Below are 24,706 nucleotides of genomic sequence, written 5' to 3' on the forward strand. Positions count from 1 at the left end.
AGTCAGAAGCCCTGGAAAGCAGGGGACGGTAAACCATGGCTCACGGTTACCCAGTGCTTCCTCGGTGCCAGGCACTGTCCTTGGAGTGGCACAAGCCCTGGCTCATTTCATGTCCCTGCACCCCAATGAGGTTATTAGGAAGGAGCTGGTTCCATGCCCAAGGTTCCAGCCACAGGCAGTGGGCACCCTCACCCAGGTCCTCGACCACTGGACCACAGAGCCTCAAGCTGAGGACCCAACTTTGAATGCCAGGATTTGGGACTTGCGCTTGAGTCTGGGCAGCAGGGAACCGTGGAGGGGCTGAAGGAGATAGCACTGTGATCAGGATGTTTGAAAAAGTTTCTAGGAGTACAGCAGGTCTCACAACAGGGATACTGTCATTTCCCCAAATATCAGCCACCCTTGGGACATCACCCTTCCCCTGGGTAGCTAGATCTTCAGTGGGACTGGCTGAAGGTCAGATTCCACTATGCCCATGGAGCAGGGGGCAGCCTGCATTTGCTGCATACCCTGCAGACATTGGGTGACGGGGCTGGATTGCCTGTCCGCCCGGCTGGTCACCCAGGTTTGCCTTTCACACTGTCCAAGCTCAGCGACCTCGGGCAAAGCCTCTCACCTCTCTGAGCCTCAACGTCCTGGTCTTTCAAGCTAGAATATTCATGGGAGCGCGGCATGGGCGGCCAGGAGAGTTCAAGAGGCTGGAGTGTGTAAAGCGCTTAGCGCGTCGCCATGGTGCTAAGCCTTGGAAGGGACAGCGCTCTGGGCAAGTGTGGTCCTTGCCATGCCCCAGGAGGGAGTGCCAGTCCCTGGACACAGCAGCGGCGGAGCAGCAGAGTTAAGGGCAGGGGCGGCCAGGCAGGGGCCCTCACGGCAGGTTCTCCCCTCCCGCAGGACCGGGTGGACGTGCTGGCGCGGGTGGCAGAGGAGCACGAGCAGTACCAGGCGAGCGTGGACGAGTTCCAGCTGTGGCTGAGGGCGGTGGTGGAGAAGGTGCACAGCTGCATGGGGCGAGGCTGCGAGCTGCCGGCCCAGCTTCGCCTCTCGGCGCTGCAGGTAAGTCCCAGCCCCCGGCCCGGCGCGCCTCGAAGCGAGCGCCCCCGTGTGGCGGGTTCTGAGTTCCAGCTAACAGCCCCGCGCCTCGGGCGCACAGCCCCTTCCCCGAGCGGGAGCAAGCGATGAGCGCAAAATGCTGGGGGCCTCGGCTGCCGCGTGGAAGTTCCTGAACCAGGGGGCATTTTTGGACATGCAGGTTCCAGCAAAAATGAGGCATGTGGCAATGTCTGGACACATTTTATTTGTCACAACTGGGGGTGGGCGAGCAGAGGCCAGGGATGCTGCTAAACACCCTTCAGTGGCCGGGACAGCTCCACAGCAGGTGATTACCAGCCCTCAGGTCAGCAAGGCCCACTGAAGAGCCCTGGGTGCATCTGTCCTCATCCAGAGAATGGCCCTTCCCACTGCATGGCCCTGGAGGGACCTCACCTCCCCCTGCCAAGTGAATGCGGAGATCATCTGCAATAATTCAAGAGCCCAGCGGCACTTGAGCTGTGTGTTCAGTATTTGTGTTTAAATTGACTCACCTTTTAAAATGTTGATGAACGTTATTCAGAAAAGGAAAAAAAAAAAAAACACTGTCTTAAACCAGCACCATTCATTGTACAGATAAATAGGGTAAAGCCAGTGGCTCTCTCTGGCCCCACACCACTGTCTGTGGATGGCTCTCTGCCTTAAGAAGACTGAGCAATGCAAGAAAGTGCTAAGTCGGAGAAGCACCCAACAGACTTTCTCCTTGGCTTAATCAAATGATTGGAAAAGACTTGGGAAGGAATCAGGCTACAGCCCGCCTGCGTCAGGGCAGGCAGGCCGCCTGTGGGGCCCTAACTCGGGAACCCAGGAATGAGTGCTGTGTCTGACAGTCCCAGGTCTGCTCTGGAAGGTCCCACGCATGTTTGCTTCCCCCCTGCCCTTCCTGCTTCAGGACATCGCCCAGGAATTCCCCAGGGGCCAGGCGTCTTTGCAGAGGCTGCAGGAACAGTCTGTGGGCATCATTCAGAACACCTCTCCTTTGGGTGCAGAGAAGATCTTGGGAGAACTGGAGGAGATGCGGAAGGTTCTGGAGAAGCTGCGAGGCCTCTGGGAGGAGGAGGAGGAGCGGCTGCGAGGTCTGCTCAAGTCCAGGGGGGCCTGTGAGCAGCAGATTGCACGACTGGAGGCAGAGCTTGGAGAGTTCAGGAGGGGACTTCAGAGGCTGGCCCAGGAGGGCCTGGAGCCTGCAGCGAAGGAGGCAGGGACCGAGGACGAGCTGGTGGCCCGCTGGAGGCTGTACTCGGTGAGTGGCGTTTGGCCAAGCCCTGGAGCAATCGGGCGTCTCTGGGCCGTGGGGTCACCACTTGCAGATCCTCCACGGGATAAGACAGTCCCACCAGACCTCGCACACTCCCTCCAGCTTCCTGGTCTCTGGTACCTTCCTTGAGGGGTAGTGGACAAGTTGGGTGTTCACCCCCTCTTTCCAGAGGGGGAAACTGAGGCCTGGAGAGATGCTTACCCCCACCATTCCCAAGGTCACATGGTGAGCTAGTAAGTACTGGAGGTAACAGGGTAGCTAGGCTTGGGTCTCAAATCCACTCCCTTGGGGGCTGGGGTGGACCTCCTCAGTAGAGAACAGGCTGTGACGTCAGAAAGAAACCTTGTAATGGAGCATGATGAGTAACTGACACAGCAATGGGGAGGCCACACAAGATGGGGGGTGGACTCCAGACCAAGTCCGGGGCACCCCACTCCTGTACACTCAGGAGATGTCTAAGTTGCCTTCCTGTCCTATCACAGAGTACCTGAGGCAAGTCACTTATGAAGATAAAAGGTTCGTTTGGTCTCATGGTTCTGGAGGTTCCGGTGTGTGATCTAGTGGCCCCGTAACTGTGGACCTCTGGCTCGTACCAAGAGCCCATGGCAGAGCAAATGGCTCCTCTCATGAGTCAGGAAGAGGAAGAGACTGGGGCCCCACAGTCCTCCCACCAGGACCTAGAGACCCCCAGCGAGGGATCTCCTCTCTGGAGATCCACAGCACCTCCAGCCGGCGTCAGCCTCTCCCCTTCTAATCTTTGCCCAAAAACCTTTCTGTAGGTAGTGAGACGTAGTGACAAAGAGCACGCGCTCTTTGGGGCTTTCTTTCTACTCAGTCCTGTGGCAGACCAGGTCACGCTGTGGTGCTCATCTTCCTGCGAGGGAACTGTCTCTCCTTGAGGGTGGTCCGCCTCCACAGGAGTAGAAGGTGGTGTGGTCCAGTGGTTAGGGTGGGGACTCTGGGGACAGACCTCCTGGGATCCAGCCCTGCTTCCTCTCCTTGCTCTTTGGATGGCATTGGGAGCATTGTTTTAGCCTCAGTTGCTTGTGAATTGGGGACAATGACAAAGAGCTTGGAATAGCATTGGCCACAAAGCCAGTGTTCCCCACGAGCCCTCTGCCCCCGCAGTGGCCGCGTGGCCCTGGCTGTCTCCTAGAATCCCTCCATTAGAGCTTTCTTCCTTCGCTCCTGTGCCCCGGGATTACCTGTGACTAAGCCTGATTGGGCTGCCCGCGTCCCTGTGAGAGGAGGATCTGAGGTCAGCTCTGTCACCAAGGGCAGAAGCTCGGGCTGCTCAGGGAGCTGTCCCAAGTCCTGGTCAGTACCACTGGTCCCATGCGGCTGGTGGGAGAGTCCCCCTGTGCCTGAGGGGACAGCAAAGCGCGAGGCAGTTTCCAGGCCCGCCCAGTGTCACCCCAGAGCCCCAGAGTGCTTGCCACCACCCCACCCTGCCTCCTGCTGGGGTCCTGCAGGTCAAACTCCAATGTCCAGGGACAGCAGGAAAAGGCTGCATCTGGAGGGCCGATCGCAGGGCGGCAAAGCGGTCTGCGGGACGTCAGGGCACTGTCTTCTGGGTGCTCCGCCCGCGACGGCAGCGGATTCACAGAGCGCCCCGGGGCGCTGCTCCATGTTATGCCGAAGAGGCGTCCCTGCTGTCAGGCACACTGCTCGCATGTTTCACGACCATCCAGACCTCTAAGCCCGAGTTTCCTAGAGTAGAACTTGGGGACCGGCCTCCCTCCAGACTGGCGGTGAGGCCGGGATGGATGGGGCACCTGGGCTTTCAGCAGGGCCATGCCCTGTGCACTGGGCATTTGTGCTATGAGGGGCTGGCTGGCCATCGCAGGCGATAGGAGCTGCAGCTCGGAGAAGAAAGGCCTGCAGCCCCTGCCCTGGTGACAGGCTCCTCAGCCTGGGCCCACTCACTGGCCCACGCTCAGTCCCCTGCAATTCGTGCCTACCCCCTTGAGGAGCCTCACCCCTGGGTGTCATCCTGTCCTGCAGGCGACGCGGGCAGCCCTGGCCTCCGAGGAGCCCCGGGTGGACCGGCTGCAGGCCCAGCTGAGGGAGCTCGTGGCCTTCCCTGACCTACAGCCACTCTCGGACAGCGTGGTGGCCGCCATCCAGGAGTATCAGAGGTACCGGAAGAGCCAGGGCGGCGGGCGGGCTTGCTTCCTCTCGCAACCTGGCAACTCTCAGAATCCTGGGCCGCTGAGGACAGGCTGGTGCGGGTTCTCACTGGGCTCGGGCCCTGGGCCCTCCTGATCTGTTGGTAGCTTGCCCCTAGAAGGAGGCCTGGACTTGCCTCTTCTCCTTGGTGGGCAGCTCATGCACCCGTTTCCGTGAAGTCTCCATGCCGGTTAGCATGGGGAAGGGTGCGCCATGCAGTGGCCCAAGGGGAGGGCTACTCAGTAGGTCTGCCTTGGCCTGTGGACACAGCCTGGCGGTGGAGCAACGGCTTCCCCTGCAGCATGAGCAGCACTTAATGAGGCGTGTGGCCCTATTTCCACTCGAGATGTGCTAACGACGCGGCCCCCACATGCCTGCTTGATACGGGGTTTCTTCAGAATGCGTGTAGGGGCTCCACCTTGGCCGTGTTTGCTCTTTTCTCCCACAGCTGTGCTCAGGTCCCACGTGTGCAGAAGATCGTGGCCTGGGTCCTCTGTGAGGTGCTGGGGGTGGGGAGGGTCACCTATTCATAAAGCAGGCAAGGGACAGAATGACGAGGGGCTTCCTCTGCCTCGGCTTTCTCTGGTTGAGGTTTCCAGGGCTGTGCGTCTCATCTGGGTGCTGGACCTTGGATTGAAAACTCACTCCTAGAAATGAGTCGGCCTCCGATGCTGGCATATTAAGAGGGGGTTTTTTTTTGCCTCTGCTACCGCAGTACCCCTCTCAGGGCGCCGTGATCTACCGTCAGCTGGCTCACCTGCTGACAGCGTGGATCCTGAGGTCCCAGCCCAATGAGGGTGCCGTTTTCAGAACCTGCCACCCTTGGCGGACCGCACTCTGGAGACTGTCAAAAGCCCGGCTCAGTTTTGCATCCATTTCATTTCAGATTGGTAAAGCCTTCAGGGTCAAATTCACCCTGGATGTTAAACTTGCATTCCTGTTTTTGACTTATTTTTAAAATTGGATCAAGCTTTTGTTCTTATTGGCTTATCCTCAGTGGGAGGGCCAGTCTGAGTTAACCAGGCCTCTCTTATGGAAGACATCTCTGTATTATCTCAGTTGGCACTTACAAGTGTTTTGGGGGGGTCCACAGTGTTACCCATTTGTCAGGAGAAGAAACCGAGGCTCAGTGTGATAAGCCACTTAGGTCACATAGCTGGTCTGCTGGACTTCAAACTCCCAGTCACCCACAGGAGCACTGGACTTGGAGGACGCTCACACGTCTTGTTTATACACGCTGAGCCCAGAGGTCCCAGGAGCCCTGGGGTCTGCGCTCAGAAGACATGCGGCTGAGGCCTTTCCATGGTACCCAGAGTCCCTTCCCTCTGTACCTCGTGCCCACTGCTACAGACACTCCCAGCAGCCTGTGGGACAGAGAGAGCCCACCCGAGAGCAGTGCCCGCCGGGCTCCCTGCAGGTCCAGCAGGGGCCTCACCCTGAACTGACACAGCCTCCTCCTTTCTTGGTCCTTCCTGGCCCGGTCCTCGCAGCATGAAGGGGAGGAGCACCAGGCTCCGCAGCGCTACAGGGGTGGAGCTGTGGCAGCGTTTCCAGCGGCCCCTGCACGACCTGCAGCTCTGGAGAGCCTTGGCCCAGCGGCTCCTGGGTGTCACCGCCAGCCTGCCAGACCTGCCCTCCATTCACACCTTCCTGCCCCAGATTGAGGTAACGGGCTCCTGTGGCTGGGGAGGCTGCTGGCTGAGCGTGTGGCATGTCAGCCGCCCTCCCGGGCTGGGTGTGTCCCTGGGCCCTACAGATGCTTTGCTCCAGCTCACTGCTTGGGCAAGTGTAGAGCCCAGGCAATGTCACTATTGTCACCTGTGATTCAGGTCGTCTCAGGTCTTGGGTAGGAAGTAAAGCCAGACGTGATCCCAGGACTGCCCCCCACCGTCTCCTACCCAGAGGAAGCTCCCTTTCCCCTCTGGACCCCACCACAGGCCACCCTCTGTGGGACTCTAGCAGTTCTGTGAGACAGCTGCTTGCTAGGCGATGACCTGGCTCCGGCCTGTTTCTCCTTGTGGCTCCAAGGTGGCTGCCACCACTCCACACATGCGTCTCCCATGAAAAACACCTGTTGCAGGAGGGAACTGTGGGGGCCAGAGGGCTCCCTCCATCCCCACTTCCATTGTGGACCCGGAGGCAGATCCCAGAAGCTCTAGCACACTCCTCTTGCATCTCTCTGGGCCATTGAAGTCACGTGACCACCCCTGGACCAATCACTGGCTGAGGATGGTGGGCTCCCCGGGACTGGCTGGCAGCCATGATGCCAATAACCCTGGCATCCGGGGTGGGCACTGTGCCACCCAGACAACATGCTGGGTGTTGGGCGAGGGAGGAGGAGGGATGGACATGGGATGAGCAGCTGGCAGTACTGTCCACATGAGGCTGCGCGTCACCTGTAAACACTGCTCTCTGCTGTCATTGAGCTCTAAAGTCCAGCAAATGCTTTCGTGTCCAGGGATTCTTAGATCGGTAGAGTGAAAAGTGTTACAAAATGACCGAGCCGGGCGCAAACTTCACGGTGGACCCACTTTCCAGGAGGAAATTGAGCCACTGGCCAAAGGGGGCGTCTGTGCTTGTACAGGTTACACCGAGAGGTGACTTAGTCATGGACATTGCGTGTCAGTGTGGGCACTCGGGAAACGGTGTGTGTGAATTTGAGATTCGTTTTTACTGGGCAGTGCTTTCCCGTGGAGAAGACTGGAGGGTCTGGGGTCAGCGTTCAGTCCTAGCTCTTATTTGGGGAAGGATCAATGCTTTGGCTTCCTGCCAGAGACTGCTGTTCTAGGCTGATGGACGTATCTTTCCCGGGGACTGTCCTGTCGCTGGGGAAGGATGCACTGGGGAAGGATCAAGGTCATCAATGTATGGCCTTCGTCCTCACGCCCTCTTCCCAGGCCACACTATTTTGGGGCTTGCCATTTTCCATATCTTACAGAAAGGGACAAAAACATGCCAGGCGTCCATCCCCATTCTACGCTAGATTCCGTTCTGATCCTAAAAGGCCTACCTGTTTAGAGAATGTGAAGCTTTGTGAAGAGGAAAACAAAAAGCACCCAGTGTCCCACAAGTCACAGGGCCACCGTCAACCTGTGGGGACATTGTCGCTAGCACCTCTCTCGTCCCGTGCAACAGGCTTCAGCCCCTGGGTTCCCTGGAGGACACCTCTTGACCATAGACCACAGCCAACATTTTGGAGCTCCGGGTGATTTTCCACTTCGGCTCCTGTTAACGCATGAATTTGCTTTCTGTCTCCCTAGCATTTAAGCTACAGAGCGTGGCCCCCCTTTCCAAGGGGTCCGGGGACCCCTGGCCCCACCTCCACACTCTAATGGATGACGGTCCTTTTTACAAAGTACTTGTCAGGATTCCCCAAGTGAATGTCATGTGCACCACAGACCTCGGTGCTAGGGTAAAGCTAATGAGTCCATCTAGACTTTTCCATGGAATATGGTCCCCAATAGGCAGATTTAATCAATCGATCACAATTTTTGTGGAGCCAGGACCATGCCAGAGCTGTATACTCTGATGTCCACACTGCGCACATTGGTTTTTTTCTCAGCACCATTTAAAAGAGTTGGAATAAAAGTGACCTTCAGCAGCTGTGTTATTTTCCATTTTGGAATACATGTAATTTAACACGCCCACAGTTAGAGAGTTAAGCCGTTCCCTACACCTTGTTGTCGTGATTGATACATATTGGATATTTATGTGTAGAAATGTGTGTTTCTAATTCTACTGTTATGTGGCACATTTGGCCGAGGAGGGATGGGCTGGAGCCAGGGAGAAGTTTGAGAACCTGTTTCAGTCAGGCCTCTCCAGGGAGGCTGAGGCCGGGCCTCTCTAGGAGGCCAAGCTGGGCAGGAATGGTGAGCACCAGGCTCTTCTCTGATGTTCTCATCCCTGTTTTCACACGGGTTCTAGAAACAGAACCCGTGAGGTGGAAGAGCTGATTTTGTCACTGTTGCTGGATGTTGAGGGAGCCAGGTCCTAGAGAGGGAAGCCCCCCGCTCAAGGTCTCAGACCTTCGAGAGCAGTGCCAGGCCCTGCCTCAGGCTGCCACCTCCATGCCCAGTGCCCTCCTGCTCTGCCAGGATCGGGTCTCCATCTCGTCCTTCCACTGGGGTGGGAAGGAGACCAGGGCATCTGCCAGGCGGGAGCAGAAGTGGAGTCTTTCTGGGGGGTGATCCAGGACTCCCAGCCCAGGGCCGCAGTGAGGAGCAGGTGGAGCCAGGAGCTCGGTGTGCTTGTGTTCGGGTGCCATCTGTGTCTCCCTCCCTGCCTCCCTGCAGGAGGGGTCCCTGGCATGGCCGGAGTGGCCAGCTCCAGTTTTCTGGACGCAGCTCCTGGCTTTAGCCGGAGAGTGTTCTGTGGATCTGAGTTTCTGGCTGGTATACTGGCTTCCTGAGGCCACCATCACGAAGTGCCAGAACCTGGGTGGCTTAAAACAGGACTTATCATCTCCAAGTTCTGGGGAAGTCCAGAGCCAAGGGTGGGCAGGGCCTCTGAAGGCTCTGAAGGCGCTCCCTGCCCCAGGTCTGAGTCTGCCAGCAACCCCTGCCATCTCTGACTTAGAGTCACCATCCAAACCCCGCCTCTGCGTCACACGGCCACCTTCTCCCCACCTTCCTTCTGTGAACATCTGCATCCAAGCTCCCCCTGGAATGGGGACCCCGGCGTGCTGGTGACAGCCCATCCCAATGCCCTTGTTTTCACTCGACTCCGTACAGACCCGATTTTAGCTCAGCTCACACTCCGCGGGGCTGGGGGGATGCTCAGACCTTACTGTATCTTCTGGGGAGACACAACTGGCCCCATCACAGCGGGTCAGGTGGCAGGAGCGGGGAGAGCCATCCTCCTGCGTGTTCTGAGGGCCAGGACGCCGGTTCCCGGCCATGTCAGGAGTGGGCGTGTCCCTGCCTGTTTTACAAAAGAGGAAACCGAGGGCCAGAACCGCCCACGGCCTCCCGTTAGCGCATGTCCAGACTCAGGACTGACCCCACCGCCTGGGTCCTCAGTTCCTGGGATGCAGCATCTGGACTTGGTGAAAAGCCGGTGGCAGGACAGTGGCAGGATGGTGGCAGGACGGTCCTGCTGGGCAGCCTTGACGGTGGCACGGCATCTCACAAGCCGGGAGCCCTCGCCTGCAGGTCCTGCGCGGTGGCCGGGTCAACCCGCCTGCCCTTCACAGCTGTCGTCTGCACCTCCCCCTCCAAGGCGCCCTCTCCGGCTCCCCAGTCAGCAGTGACCACCCCAGCTCTTGGTCAAAGTTTGCTTAGGACAATGACCACTTCCCACCTGAATCACGCTTACCAACCTGGCTGAGGGCTTTGTCCTCCTCTCGCCGGGTGCCGAGCCCAGGGTCTTAGGTCTGGGAGTGGGTGTCAGTAATATTACCAGGTAGAACAGGGAAACCTCTGGCTTCCAGAACTCCTGGGCACATGGTCAGGGTGAAGTTTCAGGCAGGCTGCTGCCATCATTTGAGGAGGCTTCTGGGTCCCCTCAGGTCCCCTCTCTGCCTGGTAAGCTCCTACACAAGAGAAGTCCACCAAGGAGTGACCTCCTCTGGGCAGCTGATGGTGTCCACAAGGACCCTCAGCCCCCTGGAAACACCACCGGGGGTCTGCTGATGGTGAGGACTTCCGTGTACAGGTCAAGCAGGTTCCTGTGGGGCCAGCTGCAGCGAGGAGGGGCAGTCCTGGGGCCAACAGGGAGGCCATAGGCAGGTGTGGGCTGCGTGGTCCAGGGGTGCTGTCTGGTGGCAATGGAGAGGAGACAGATTCCCGAGACAGGGAGAAGGAAGAATTAGGACTGGGGCTTTGGTGACAAGATGGATGGTGGAGGGGGGTTTGACAGGAGAGTCAGAGTTGACCCTGAACTTCAGGCTCCTCGACGTGCTCCTGCCCGCTCTGGCTTCTGTTCCTGGTTTTGACCCCCGGACGTCTGCACAGAGGCGCGCCTTCCTATCCAGAAGCAGCAGAAGCAGCCGGATCAGGAGTGCTCCTGGCCCCGCTGCTGAGCTTCCGCCCACGTGGCTGTGCTGGGTGTCCCATGGAGGTCTTGTCACCCACAGGCGGCCCTGGCGGAAAGCTCCCACCTCAAAGAGCAGCTGGCGATGCTGCAGCTGAAGACGGATCTGCTGAGCAGCATCTTCGGCCAAGAGAGAGCCACTGCTCTCCTGGAGCAGGTGGCGAGCTCCGTGAGGGACAGGGACTTGCTGCATAACAGCCTCCTGCAGAGGAAGAGCAAGCTGCAGGTGAGGGGCGGCAGGCAGCCACGGGCTGGAGTCACCCTATGGTGTTCAGTCTCCCCTCTGCTGCTTGCCACTGTGGTCTGGGGTGTGTCCTTCTGTCCCTCACGATCTCAGGCTCCTGTGCATAAACTGGGTAGGAGTCTTGCACAATCCCTCTAACTGGTTCCCTAGCCACTTCTCTGTCCCCTGACTGTCCCCTGCCTACACTGCAATCAAAGTGAACTCTCTTCCACAGAGAGCTGGTGGAGGGACTAGTGCAGGTAAGAAGGGCACTTGGAGACTTTAAGCCACCATGATGCTGGATGCTGGCATCATTAGTGGCACACTGACTGCACCACATCCAAGACGCAGCTGGGATGCGGCCTCCTCTTAGAGCCACCTGCACAGGGCTCCACCCCATGACTCACCTAACCCGTGGTGCCCACGGGGACGTACTCTCTCTTTCCCCTGTTTTACAGATGAGGAAACTAAGTGGTGGCCCTTGGCCCAGCGTGGCAGGGCCAGGACGCACCCCATGATGCCTGACCCCAAGCCCGCTATCTCACCTCGTGCACCCTCTGCCTCCATTAGCAGGGCCAGGCAGGGTTTTAGGAGCTGGGGGACCAAGAAAGGAAGCTGAGGTGTTCACCCCCAAACACTCACAACCTGGTGATGGAAACAAACAAATGACGGTCACCAGGAGATGTCCGAAGGCCATCCTGAGCAGAGTCTGCGAACTCGCTGCCGAGGCCAGTGGCGACTGTCGGAGTCGGCAGGGTGGGCTTCCTGGTACATAGACAGACATGGCTGCGCTCCAGCTGTACTTGGCCTGCACAAACAGCCTCTGGTGGGGTTTGGGGAGGGGTTGCCACCTGTTCTAAAGGGGTGTGGCCAAAGTGTTATGCAAGGACTCTCGGGCGCCCTAAGGAGAGGCACCCAACCCCAGCAGGACACAGGGCAGGCTTTCCAGAGCAAGGTGCGCTGAGCAAGAGCAGCCTGGCTGCCAGGCCTGAGGACGTGGTGCCCACGAGGAAAGCTCTTAATTTCCAGCTGCCTGTTCTGCCTCCGCAGAGTTTGCTTGCTCAGCACAAGGACTTCGGGGCTGCTTTTGAACCCCTACAGAGGAAGCTCTTAGACCTCCAAGTCAGAATCCAAGCTGAGAAAGGGCTTCAGCGGGACCTTCCTGGAAAACAGGCCCAGCTCTTGAGGTTGCAGGTAAGGGATCTGTGGGGCCAAGTGCATGACGGCAGTTCCTCCTGCTCTGGTAACCAGCAAAACAGCAGCCAGCTTGAGCCACACGTTTGGATCCTTACTTGAGATCTGATTTTTTGTCATAACGGGATTTCTGCTTATTTATCTGATGGTTCCTGGCCTCAGCAGGGTCTTTAGCACCTCCCAACTGCTGATTCTGAAGCCTTTGGAACTGTCCACTTCTCAGTTCCAAAGTCCAACATTGGTATTTGTTTTTAAAATTGCATTGCTAACTATCCCTAATGGGTCCAGAGGCCTTCAGTGAACTAAAGCAATCTTGAGATTAAGAGTGCACATTTTAACTCACGTGAGACTATACGTAGGCTGATCATTCCCAACAGGTGGCTGGTAAGGAGCTTGCTGGTTTTTAAACTGCATGAGATCCCAAGATGATCTTTTTAAAACCCAAGAGCAGCTCATGTATAGAGTGAGAGTTCTAACGTGGTGGTCTGAGTCTTTAAACCTGAAGTTGGGGTGTGGTTCTTCATGAGGAGAGGTGCTCATCACGTGAAAATCCAAGTACATCTGTCCCCAGGATGTCTTCTGGTCCTTCACCAACTTTATTTTCATGATGTCCCAGAATATTTTTGTCTGATTTAAACTTTTCCATCAGCCCTGGGTGAGTTGGGCCTGAGACCAGACAAGTGGTGCATCTGCCGGTGTGGGAGCCCCATCATCTGGGAAAGTCCCCACCCCAGACCCTCCTGCTCAGAGGCCCCCTGCCCTGGTCAGCCTCAACAGCGGACTGGCGGCGAGGAGGCTCAGGCCTTCCTTTCTCCACTGCAGGGGCTGCAGGAAGAAGGGCTGGAGCTGGGGCTGCAGATGGAGGCCATGAAGCCTCTCGTCCAGGGGAATTCCAACCACCAGTGCAGGATGGACCAGCTTGCTTCTGACCACCAGGCCCTGCAGAGGGCTCTGGAGGTAAGGCCGTCAGAAGAGCCTGAGTCACAACAAAGAATCCTGTGCTCCTGGGGCCTTTCTCCTCTTTCCTTCCCACCCTTTTCTTCTTCCCATCCTCCCGTCGCTTCCTGGAACAGACGATTCCCGAGGCCTCCGCACGGGGGCGCTGCGCCAGGCCTGGGAGCGGGCGCAACGTAAAGGAGAGGGCCAGGCCTCTGCTCCTGGGGATGACGCTGGAGCCGGATAGATGCAGATGAATCAGCAAGAACCAGGAAACGCTCCACTCTGTGCTGAGCTAAGGGCCGCGAGCGGGAAGAGCTGCTGCGACCCCAGCAGCCTGCGCGCGGAGGCCACGGCGCTCCCCGCGAAAGGAGCCCTGAGCCCGGGCGGCCGCAGAACCTCGTCTGCAGTGCCCTCTAGTGGTTACCTGGGCACTTGCTTGTGTGGCGCAGGGTTGGTTCGGCTCGGAGCAGTGGCGGGGAACCCGGGACTCCTTCAAAGCGGGCCCAAATGGACCAGTTGAAATGCAGACTCCAGCCCCACTCGGGCTCTGGGTCCTTCAGGTGGAGGCCTGGGTCTGCCTTTGTATCAAGTCCCGAGGGCACAAGCTGGTGTCTGGCAGCCTCACTCAAGGAAACCGTGTGAGGCAGGTTCTCCAGCCTACCCTGCCCTGTCTACACCCTCTTTATAACCCCCAGGCCCGCAGATAACGAAACTTTCCCTCGCAGACAATTTAGAACTTTCTAGAATACAAAAGAGAGGTTTTTAAAAAAAAATAGTTATAATCAAATAGTGCCCCTTGATGCTTTAACACTCCCAGGTGGCTGCATCCAGACCTGAGGAGTGGTCAGAAAACGGCCCCTCTGGTCACAGCCACAGGGGCCCCATCCATGGTGGCCTCTGCTGCCTCCTGCGAGGCAGTTTTCTGGAATGTGATAAGATGATCAGACCAAAAGCACAGTCTGCAATCCTTTTACACCATGGACAGGTCCCTGGGGAGGCCAGCATCTGCACTGAGCCTGCGAAACCCTCCTTGTGTGTGTATGTCACGTGAGCCAGGGTCCAAGCCCAGGTCACGACAAGTGGGGTTTTTCCCAGCAGGGAGATTGGTAGAGCCTGGGGAAGTCGGGGGACATGGGGCGGTCCTGCTGTGTTGATGGGTCCTCCCTTGGTGGAACAGAGCAGCTGTACCTGCTGCTGTCAGCCTCTCCATCGTTGTCACAGCAGCCAGACACTCCCAGGGGTCTCCAGGAAGCGCGGCACCACCTACAGAGACCCACTGGGGTAGGCGATGCATGGAGTCTCCTTAACACACCTGCAGCTTGGGGTCTCGAGGTCGAGGGAGGGGGCGTGGAGACAGGAAGCCACCCCACAGCAGTCAGCTCCAGAAACCAAGTCCAGTCGGTGAGCCAGATTATAAGAGGACGGCAACTGAGCACCGTTAGGGGCTGCAAACAACCGAGCACCATTAGGGGCTGCAAACATGGTGACATTCCAATTCTGTGGAGTGTCTTTATTTACAGTTTACACAGTTCTTTAAAGAGAAATGGCCCCTCCCGTTATTTGGATATTCCTCGCTTGCTGAGTCGAGTGGGTTTTAATGGCCTTTTCCCCACAGACAGGCGATCTTCACGTCTCCCAGGGGTATGTGGCAGGCCACATCTCTAGGCAGCAGGGGGCCATCGAAGGCCTTTGGTCTGGTGTTGGTGGTGGTGAAACCAGGAGGTCTGGGGTTTTGGGCCATGTTTCAGGCCCTTGCTTGATGCAAGTCGAGGACAGATGTTGCACAGCCCCTGGAGGCCTGGGATGCCCAGCCCCTCCCTAAGTCCCCATCCCCTGGCCTGGCCTGGAATTCTGCAGTGTCAGCCCATGTTTGTGGAACCCGGGAAGGCAGGGCCTTTGGTGGCCCGGCATAATGAGACCCTAAGCTGGGGGACACAGCAGGAACCAGGACAGTAGGCCCCGGCATCTGACTGGCCCATGGTAAGGTAAAGAAGGGGCTCAAAGCGTCCCAGGCAGAGTGACCGGGAACATGGAAAGTGGCCACTCTTCTGGATTCAGTGCCATCTTTCCCGGAGACAGAAAAGAACAAGGTTCTAGTCTCAGAGGCCTGAACAACAGACTAGCCTAGGAAACAGAACTCGGGAAGGAGCAAAAAAAGCACGGCTGCTTTGAAAACCTTTATTTGAAGTACAATCCTGTACAGAAAAGCGAGCGTCTAAGTGCGCAGCTCGGTGGAATTTTAAAATTAAATGGATCTGTGTTAGCAGCTCCCAGATCAAACCCGGCATGAGGCCAGCCTCCCTCACGCCCCACCACTCACTGCCAGCACTCCTACCTCCACGGGCGACCCTGACCTCAGACTTGAACCAGCAGCAGTTAGGCTGGCTCAGGGAACCAGACAGGTTTGTTCTGTGCTCATGCCCGCCCTCCGCGTGGTGGTTGTAGGTTCGTCCGCAAGGTCGCGTTGGTGTGGAGCGCCCGCACTTGCTGTTGTAGAACATTCTGATGAGTGAATATACAACGCTTTCCCCAACTGCTTGTGCCCGTTCACATCAGACCAGGGGAGCGAGAGCCCCCTGCCCCACCCCTGCACTTGGCCGTTTCTGTAGAAGACAGGCCGCGAGGCGTTTTGAACACGGCTTGACACTCCTGAGATGATTCCTCGTGCTGCGCAGCGGGAGGACCTGCCTGTGGTGTCTGGCTGTGTGGGGAGCCAGGGTCCAGCCAGGTCTGGGTGTCCCGCAGGGTTGGGGTGGTGCCGGGCTCTCCGCCTGCACCCGCACTCAGGGCGCCCTGGCCCTCCGGGCCGTCCTGCAGGACCTCGTGGACAGGTGTCGGCAGAGCGTGCAGGAGCATTGCACCTTCAGCCACCAGCTGCTGGAGCTGCGGCAGTGGGTCACTGTGGTCACTCGGATGCTGGAGTCACACCAGCAGGACATGGGCCTGTGGGACACTGCAGCCCAAGGGGCCGAGGTGGAGGTAAGGTAGCAATTCCCTCACCTGCGTCCCCAAAAGCAGCCTCTCTGACTGAAGCTCCCACACTGGGGAGCAGAGGGTCCCCCACCCGGAACCTCACTGTGTGCGTGTGTGTGCGTGTGTGTGCGTCCCTGTGTTCTTCAGAAGCTGCTGGCTGAATTCCCAGAGAAGGAGGCCCAGCTGCCCCTGATCGAAGCACATGGCCAGCTGGTGATGGAGACATCATCTCCTGAGGGGGTGGCCTTGGTCCAGGAGGAGCTGAGGGAGCTGGTGGAGTCCTGGCGGGCCCTGAGGCGGCTGGAGGAGAGGCTACTGAGGTGAGAGGCCCCTCTGGCTCTGAGCCTTGTCTGTGTCCGTGCCCCTCGCCACCCGGGAGAGCTGCAAGCAGCTGCCTGGGCTCTGAGCCAGGTGTGGTGCCGGGTACGTCCCCACGAGGGCCCGGCTGGTGATTCTGGCAGGGGCAGGAGGAGCCGGGGATGTGCCTGGCTGGGGGTCAGCCTCCAGCCCATTCTGGGGTGAGCCTCGGTTTCCTCGTCTGTGTCAATGGGTGTGTGCACCTGCATGACAGGGGAGCAGACGTGTGTCATGCTCCCAGGGGCCCAGGAGCATCAGACACCCCTGGAGGATGGCTACTGGCTGGTTTTTGACAGTGAGACTCAGAAGTGTCCTGCCGTCTTGAGGCCCAGTGCTGTCCCTTCTCCAGTGCCCTGACGGGCCCCCAAGCACATGGCTGCCTTGAGCGGGGTGTTTGTCTTCCCAGCCTCATCAGACGCCAGCAGCTGCAGAGTGCAGAGGTGGACTCCGGGAAGAAACTGGTCTTCACCAACAACATCCCAAAGTCTGGGTTTCTCATCAACCCCGAGGATCCTGTTCCCAGGCATCGTCGTGGGGTGAGTGTCTGGGGGCTTCAGCAGAAGGGCCAGGAGCTGGGTGGGGGCTGCAGAACGGCACCTCCCTGCTGGGACCACATGTTCAGCTCACAGGCCTGGGCCACATCCCGTCTCACTTGCCCCCGCTGGGGCCCCAAGAGCAGGGGCGCCCCCTGCAGAGAGGTACCCGGGAGGAGGTGGGCATCCCTGGGCCAGACTGGTCCTCACCTCTCGGAATCCCTAGTGCTTCTCCTGCAGGGAGGAGAGTGCCAAGGTCGCCAACCTCCTGCTGGCCTTGGATTGCAACCTGAGTCACAGGAGAAGGGCATAGCTTTGTGCCACGGCTGCATTTTTTTTTTGGAAAGAACGAACTCATGGTATCATCGGCACCTTCCCTGGTGCGGTGGTGCACACCTGTTCCAGCTGTGTGGGAGGCAGAAGCAGGGGATCACCTGGGCCCAGGAGTTCAAGACCCACACAGCACAACCCCAGCTCAAGAAAAGAAAAAGAATCAAATTATTCATTCTCCCGTTCCTTCCTTCACGCATCCAAAACATGCTCGTTGAGTGCTACTGTGTCTGGCTTGGAGAGCAGCTCGGAGCTCTTCAGACTGCAATGCAGGTTCTGATCCAGTGGCCTGGTTGGGGCCCGTGGTTCTGCTAGCAGGACCCCAGGGTGTGTCTGCGCTGCTGGGCCTTGGCACACAATTTGAGGGACAAGAGCAGGGTCCGTGGACAGTTGAGTAAGAGCTTACAAAACTGTGGAGACGTGGGCAGAGGGGCCAGATGCCATGGAAGCTTGTGGCAGAGTGCTCGTGACCCAGATCCATGGCAGGGTAGCCCTCGGGGGAGCATGGAATGTCAGCTGGGCCCCGGGGGCTGAGTGGGAGGAGAGAAAAGGAGGGAGAGAGGACAGTGTGGACAGAGACCCAGAGGGAGGGAAGACATGCCCGCAGGCTCCAGCTCAGAGAGGAGAAGCTGCTTGATCTTCAGAGGCCAGCGTAGCCAGAACCTGAGGCTCTCGGGCCACATCAGGGAGGCACAAGAAGGCACCACATATGGAATTTAGGCAGATTGCGCTGGTCACAGCCCACAGGGGTACCACAGTGATGGATAGCTGTCCTGGTAAGAGGTGATGGTGACTTCCATTAGGAACCAGGTGACATTGAGGCATGCTTCTGACCCTAGATGTGGCCATGCAGAGTAGAGGTCCATGCCTCCCCTCCTCAGGCCTCTCCCTGTCCTCAGTTGAGTCCCAGGACATGTGGCCAGTGGGCCTTTTTCAGCTCCGCTGCTCTGGCCCTGTGTGTTCCTGCAGGCCAATCTGCTGGAGGAAGAAGGAGGCAGCCGTGAAGATTTCTCCCAGTTCCTGAGGGACTTTGAGCGGTGGCTGCAGGTGGAGAATTCCAAGCTGGTTCGAATCATTGCAATGAGAACCACCACAGCCAAGGACTTGAGGACCAGAGAAGCGAAGCTGCAGGTTCGTTCCCACAGAGCCGTCCCTTGCCCGTGGGGTTTCCACTCAGGGGTGTTGGCCACCAGGGCTCTTAGAACAGGGATCACTGACAGTCAATCCTGAGCGCTTCTCACTTGTGTAGAAGTCATGCTTGTTAAACTTTTCTGATTCAAATATTTTAGAACATTTTCCTTGCATTCATTCATTCACTCACCCTCCTTTTCTTATTCCTTACTTGGAAAATAACCAGCCCCTGTCTCTGGACTCCTGTATCAGTTAGCTATTGCTGTGTAACACACAACCCCAAAACTTGCAGCTGAAAACCCCAGCCATGCATTTAACTCATGATCCGGACACTTAGCAATCTGGCCTGAGCTCAGCCGGGCTCCTGCCAGTTCGAGGAGCCTCTCTGCTGTCAGCGTAGGTCAGCCTGGTGACTCTCATTCTGGAGGTCAGCAGGCTGTTGTGATGAAAGTGACATGGACCACACATCGTATCCTCCTGTGGGGCAGCCCAGGCTTCTCACGGCAGAGGCAGGTCTGAGGGAACTGTGGGAGCTGGCCAGGTCCTTGGAACTAGACTGGGAAGTGGTGTGACATTAACTCCCCCTCAGGGAAGTGGGGCCTCATGGCCTTGTCACCCCTCAGAAGTCCGCATCTTGATACTGTTGCAATGGCAATTGCGTTTCAACATGAATTTGGGAGGGGACAAAATTCAAGCCATAGCGGTCACCAAACCCTCCCGTCTTCACCTCCTTGGCATGCTCTGTTTTCACTGCCACTGTCTCAGTTTAGGCACTAATTTCCACCTTGATTATAGAACCAACTTCCAAGCTGGTCTCCCTTCTCCCTCTTGGGACCCCACCCAGGTCATGGCTCGTTCTGCAGCCAGAATGACCCTCCAAAATCACAGGGACAAGGATGACCTTGTCCACCTGATGAAAATATTTCAGAATAGAGTTCAAACCCCAAGTCTGTCCCACACGGCCTTTCTCGGCCAGACCCCCAGCCTGCCCCTTCTCTTCCTTATTTTTATGAAATTTCACTATGACATACCAGAATCTGAGTTTTGTTTTTTAAAAATCCTTTATGGGATTCATTTGAACTCCTGAATCTATGATCTCAAGTCTTTCTGGAATATTCTCTGACACTCTTTCTTAAAATATTGTCTCTGATACATTTTTCTCTCCTTCTCTTACGTGATTTAAATATATGTTATTTCTTCTCACTGTGCTTCATGTCTCTTTGCCTCTCTTGTGTATTTTCCATCCTTTTGTCTCTTCATGTTGCTTTTTGAATATTTTTTTCTGACCTGTATTCCAGTTTACTGATTCTCTCTTCAGCCATTACACATGTCAATTGAGTTATTCACGTTCGTTATTTTAATGATCAACTCTAGAACTCCTATTTAATTGTCTTAACAAGGTCATGTTTCCTAGTGAGCTTCCAGGCCCTTGCTGAAATGTTTAAGCTTTTCTTTTAATTCTTTGAACACAGTAAACATAGCTGTTTTACAATGTGTCTTATGATTTCAGTATCTCAAGGCATTTTAGGGATGGTTCTGTCGTGTCTTATTTCTGCTGCTTCTCCTTAGTGTCTTGTATCTGTGTGTGGCTGTGTTTATTCTGTGTCGCATGTTGTGATTGACAACATGTAATTTGAGATTTAGGATAATCCCTTGCTCCAGAGAGGGCTTTTCTGTTGTTGTTACTCCCGAGGGTGGAGGCCGAGTCATTCTGGGACTACCGAATCCAAGTTCGAGGCTTGCAGATGGACTTGGAGCTGGGCGGCAGTCTGCACAAAGACCCAGGCTTACTTCTGGTTTGCCTTTGCTCTGAGGGCGAAGCCTGTAGGTGTCTCAGCTGGAGGGGGAGTTGTTTGTGTCCCCCTCTGCAGAGCCCAGGCTCTGACCTCTGCCTCCCTACCCTGTGAGGAGGTTGCCAAAACCCCAGATCTGCTGCACCCCCTTCCAGACTGGCAGATGTCCTAAGGGCGCATTCAGGCCTGAAGGCAAGTCTTGCTTCCCTGAGTCCCACCTTCTCTCGAGGTTTCCTGTCGTTTTGGGTTTTTGATTTTTTGCAGTGCTAGGGATCGACCCCAGGGCCTCGCACACACTGGGTTAGGGTTCTGCCCCTGACCCACCTCCAGTCCCCCTTTCCTGAGTTTTGACCTGATGCACCTCACTCTGTCCTTAAGCCTTTGATGGTTTAAAAATGGCTTTAGTGTTGTATCCTCAGTGCGGGGTTTGCTCCCACTTATCCAGCTGACCATCCCCGGAAGCCCTTCCCTCCTACTCTCCTATCTCAGGTTTGGCCACTCCTCGCCCCCAGCTCCAGCCATAGCAGAAATGGCTTTTAGTTCCACCAATGGGACCCTTCTGTTCCAGTCCAACTCACGACCTAGCGGGCTCTGAGCGACTACGCAGCAATCCCATACCGCACAGCTCATAAGATGGGGCAGAATCGGGGTCCCAAACCAGGATTTGAACCCAGGCTCCTGTCCCTGGTCCTGCCCCACATCATGCTGCCTCTCAGGAGGCCCGGGACTGAAGAGTGTCGTCCTAGGTACTCGATTTTGGTAGAAAAATGAGCTCCCGGCAGCACCACTCTCCAGACGGAGCTCTGCCAGTGCAGAGGCCTGTGGACTCCTCTGACAGGCCCTCTGAGGCCCTGTCCTAGGGTGTCAGGCCAGATGGCCACAGTGGCCGGCAGTCCCACAGCCTGTCTACACAGGAGGCCTTTCTGTGACATTTCAGAGAGCACTTGCCGGGCCTCGGCTCGCGTTTGCACAGCCGTGCATCCCCCATTACTGGCTCTGTCCACTCCTCCCCCTGTGCCTCGCTCAAGTGAAATCCCACTGGCCCACCCTTACCAGGCTGTCTGGGTCATTGAGAAGCCACGCCATGATGCTGCCTTCTTCCCCAGGAGCTAGAGGCTCGAGTGCCAACAGGTCAGCACCTCTTCGAGAACCTCCTTCATCTCAGGCCAGCAAGGGGCACCTCGGACGAGCTGGAAGACCTGCGCTATCGCTGGATGCTGTACAAGTCCAAGCTCAAGGACTCCGGCCACCTGCTGGTAGGTGCTGAGCATGCTCAGTCCCAGGCCCCAGGGAGGGACCATGGCTGGGCCCAGCCTCACCTGGGGCCATAGCCCCTGTGTTCTGTCCTGTGCATCCACATCCCAGGCTGGAGTAGGGGAGGGACACTTGACTTAGGTCATCTCATTGGGCCATCCTGCCTCGCCATGAGGCTGGCTTTCCAGTAACGATGGCTCTGGCCTCATGGTTGCTGGACGGGGGGCTCTTGTGGCCTATCATGCTGAGAGCTTTGTGTGCGTGACCCCATTTGGCAACAGCCGCTGCTGCTGAAGGGACCATGTCCCCAGCTCCAGAGGGGGAGCTGAGGCCCCTAGAAGCTAAAACCCTCCCCAGCAGAACCAGCGTGTGATGTCAGCGTGGGGTGGGGTGCAGGAGCCCGGGACTCCGGCTCCACTCCTGCTGACTTCTTCGGGGCTGAGCTAGTGCCTTTTCCTCTGGCCCCCTGCGTCTCCTACACAAAATGGTACTGCTGATGATAGCTGCACTGAAACTAACCTTCAGGAAATGCCACGTCCTTGTAACATAAGGAGATGGTCGGGAACCAACAGGGAAACTGAGGCACGAGGTCACGTCCAGGAGGAGGGTGGGTGAGGTGGCCTTCGAGGGCCCTTTCAGCCCAGCCAGGGCTCTGCAAGTTTCTCTTCCACTAGGTGTCAGCCCAGCCCAAGCCAGGCGCCAGGGCCCGGCCCGCCTGGCAAGGCCTTCCCAGACCAAGCGGGCAGCCAGGCTGAAGTGTGTTAAAAAGCTCGTTAAATGGAATCCCCTGCTGGCTGGGCCGTCCAGGTGACCAGGGCAGAAGGAAACACTCCCCTGAAGGACGGACATTCCAGCCAGGCTCTGCGGGCTCTGCGTTCGCTCCCCTCACTCATTTCCCCCTTTCCTCTCCTTCCTACAATAACAGACGCTGAGTTCTCCAGGGGAGCCCACCGGATTCCACAAGGTACATGCCCGCCGTCCGGCTACGGAGCAGGCCCCGGGGGGCTGAGGGCCTGGGAGGCTGGGGTAGGACTCCCGGGGTTTCTGGAAGGCTCGATGGGGTCTCTGCTCTCCAGAAGGCCCAGGCTCAGGGAGCGCCCAGCAAGGGTACAAGGGCACTTCGCCATGACAGGCGCCTGGTGGAGGCGGGACCCTGGAGCTTGCCACCCAGACCCAGGGCACTCTAGGGGGTGGTGAGGGTGCTCCTAAGGGTTACTGTGACCACAGGTGTAGACCAGGGTATTCTAGGAACCTGGACCCTGTGGCCACCTTGGTGACAGAGGGGTCGGTGGGGCCCAGGGGGCACCAGAGGAAGGGACAGTGGGGCCACTGCGACGTGCTCAGTCACTCCAGTGGTGTCTGCAGGCTGAAGCAATGGCAGGCACAGTGGCACCGACAGGAAAAGCAGCAGTCGGCCCCAGATGGTGCGCACTGGCCGTCCACTGTGGGCCTGGCCCTGTGCTCGCTGGAGCCAGGGCATCTCATTTCACCCTCTTGACACCCAAGTGGCTCCTTGCCTCCACCTCAAGCCCCAGGAGACAGAAGCAGTGACTTGAGCTGACTCATTCAAGGGACACTGCTCCTGACTCCAAAACCCACGTCTAACCTGCTGTGTGACAGCTGAGGGGAGGCCTCGCTGGGCCCTGGAGGGCCTGGTCTCTCCACTTTGGAAAAGCCAAGTGTAAATTGTTGTCTCCAGTGCTGCCGTTTCCAGAGGCATACCCTTGTTTTCCTGCCAAGCAAGGGCCCAGGGGACATAGGCCCCAGAGTGCATGGACCCAAAGAGCCCCAAGGCGTTTGGGACCTCCCTAGAACCTTCGTTTCCCAGCTGCTTGGCATGCCAGGATTCCTTCCTGGACTACAGCCAGTATCATGTCCAGCACCTGCAAGGAGCAGGTGACCCATGGGCTGGGTGGGGCTGTCATGAGACCAAGGCTGTGCTCTGGGCCCAACACCAACCAGCTCTGGGGCCTTAGGCTCACTTTCCCCATCTGTAAAATGGAACTGTTAGTGCCAACTTTATTTACTTCATGAATCAATACTGAAGATGTGTGAACTGTTATATATGGAAGATGTGCTTCCTGTAGCTTAAACCCTGTTTACCCCAAGTTTAGAATAGCACCAGTCTCCTCATGAAATGGGACCCATACAGCCTGACCTGGTGGCTTTTGGTATCCAGACTGCCTCTAACTCCTGCAGTTTAAGCCCCAACTCTGCAGTCCCAGGCCAGGGTCCCTGCAAGAGTCACGTGTGGGTCCTCTGGTGCCTGGCCATGGTGCCCCACACATAGTAGTTGCTTGCTAAAAGTTTCTGGGTAGGTGCCACTTGGCTGGCTGACCCTGGCCCTCCAGCGTGGGCTCAGATTCCCTGCAGCCTGTACTCATGCGTCAGTGCGGGGCCTCCCAGCCTCTCCTCTTTCATTCAGTCATTTCACCCATATTCACCAAGTGCCAATTTTGTGCTGAGCTGTTTTAGGCACTGGTACCACATCAGCGAACGAAAGAATAGCTGCCCTCCTACACCTGGAGAGGGGAAGGAGGCTGTCAGAGGGTGCTTCACATCTGGCTGGTGTTGCTGGGCAGCCCCGGGGGAGTCTCTGGGGCAGAGAGCTCTGAAGGGCAGCGGCCACGAGGGTCTTTGCATCCACGGTTTATCTCATTTCCGGCTAGCTGATGCTGGGTGCAGTTTTGTGTAAAGCTTGGGGTAGGCCATCAGAAGCTGGAGCGGCTGAGATCTGCTTCCTTGGGCTGTGTTTAAAATAAGTGGATGTGTACATTTTTTACTTTGGTACCGGCTGGCTTTTGAACAGAGACCTCAGTCTCCTGGGAAGAAGTAAGCAGCCTGAGGCTGACACACAGTGGCCCTGTCACAGGACGACGTGTGGACCAGATGGTCGTGCGCAGCTCTAGGGTTTCTGGGCCATTAGGACTGTAGGGACCATGAATCTGCATTTCTATCAAGGTGATCCTGTGGGCTGGGGACCACGCTTTGAGAATCACTGCTTTATGTTCTGGATTTGAATCCTGGCTTAGCACTTGTGACCTTTTCAAGTCCCTTACCTGTGGTCCTCCTACGAATAGAAAGGGAGTCTGCTGAGCTAATGGAAGGCAAAGGCCTCGTCATGACAACAGGCATGTAGTGGGCTCTGGATTGCTGCATATCGAGGCCCAGAGACCTCTGCAGACAGGGTCCTGCTTCTGTTCCTGATAACAGGGGGAGCGGGTGTGGCGGCCTTCCAAAGGGGAAATCCTGTGGGGGTTGATCCTTTTATTGTTTGGGGGAGGTTTTTTCCCTTCTGATTTTCCTATGTTAGCTTTATGTATAATTTATAACAAAATACTCGAGATCATCAATGTATAAAGAGAAAGGTTTACTCTGGCTCAGTTTTGGAGTTTCTAGTCCATGGCCTGCTGGCTTTGTTGCTTTGGGCCCGTGG

At 57.1% G+C, this 24,706-nt stretch overlaps 1 protein-coding gene across 3 annotated transcripts in view; it reads left to right on the top strand.

Annotated features, from left to right (window-relative positions):
- SYNE3 (spectrin repeat containing nuclear envelope family member 3) overlaps positions 1 to 24,706 on the top strand; it is an 86,103-nt gene that overhangs the window by 49,309 nt on the left and 12,088 nt on the right. For all 3 annotated transcript variants that reach the window (XM_079127678.1, XM_079127676.1, XM_079127677.1), the window contains exons 4-16: positions 892 to 1,053; positions 1,979 to 2,329; positions 4,349 to 4,482; positions 6,004 to 6,178; positions 10,587 to 10,769; positions 11,817 to 11,960; positions 12,783 to 12,917; positions 15,717 to 15,878; positions 16,020 to 16,192; positions 16,636 to 16,765; positions 18,062 to 18,223; positions 21,123 to 21,272; positions 22,196 to 22,234. In XM_079127678.1, the coding sequence (XP_078983804.1) occupies positions 892 to 1,053; positions 1,979 to 2,329; positions 4,349 to 4,482; positions 6,004 to 6,178; positions 10,587 to 10,769; positions 11,817 to 11,960; positions 12,783 to 12,917; positions 15,717 to 15,878; positions 16,020 to 16,192; positions 16,636 to 16,765; positions 18,062 to 18,223; positions 21,123 to 21,272; positions 22,196 to 22,234 (2,100 nt within the window). The remainder of the gene's footprint in view (positions 1 to 891; positions 1,054 to 1,978; positions 2,330 to 4,348; positions 4,483 to 6,003; positions 6,179 to 10,586; positions 10,770 to 11,816; positions 11,961 to 12,782; positions 12,918 to 15,716; positions 15,879 to 16,019; positions 16,193 to 16,635; positions 16,766 to 18,061; positions 18,224 to 21,122; positions 21,273 to 22,195; positions 22,235 to 24,706) is intronic.

Source organism: Sciurus vulgaris (genome assembly GCF_902686455.1).
Source record: "Sciurus vulgaris genome assembly, chromosome: 2".
NCBI lineage: Eukaryota > Metazoa > Chordata > Mammalia > Rodentia > Sciuridae > Sciurus > Sciurus vulgaris.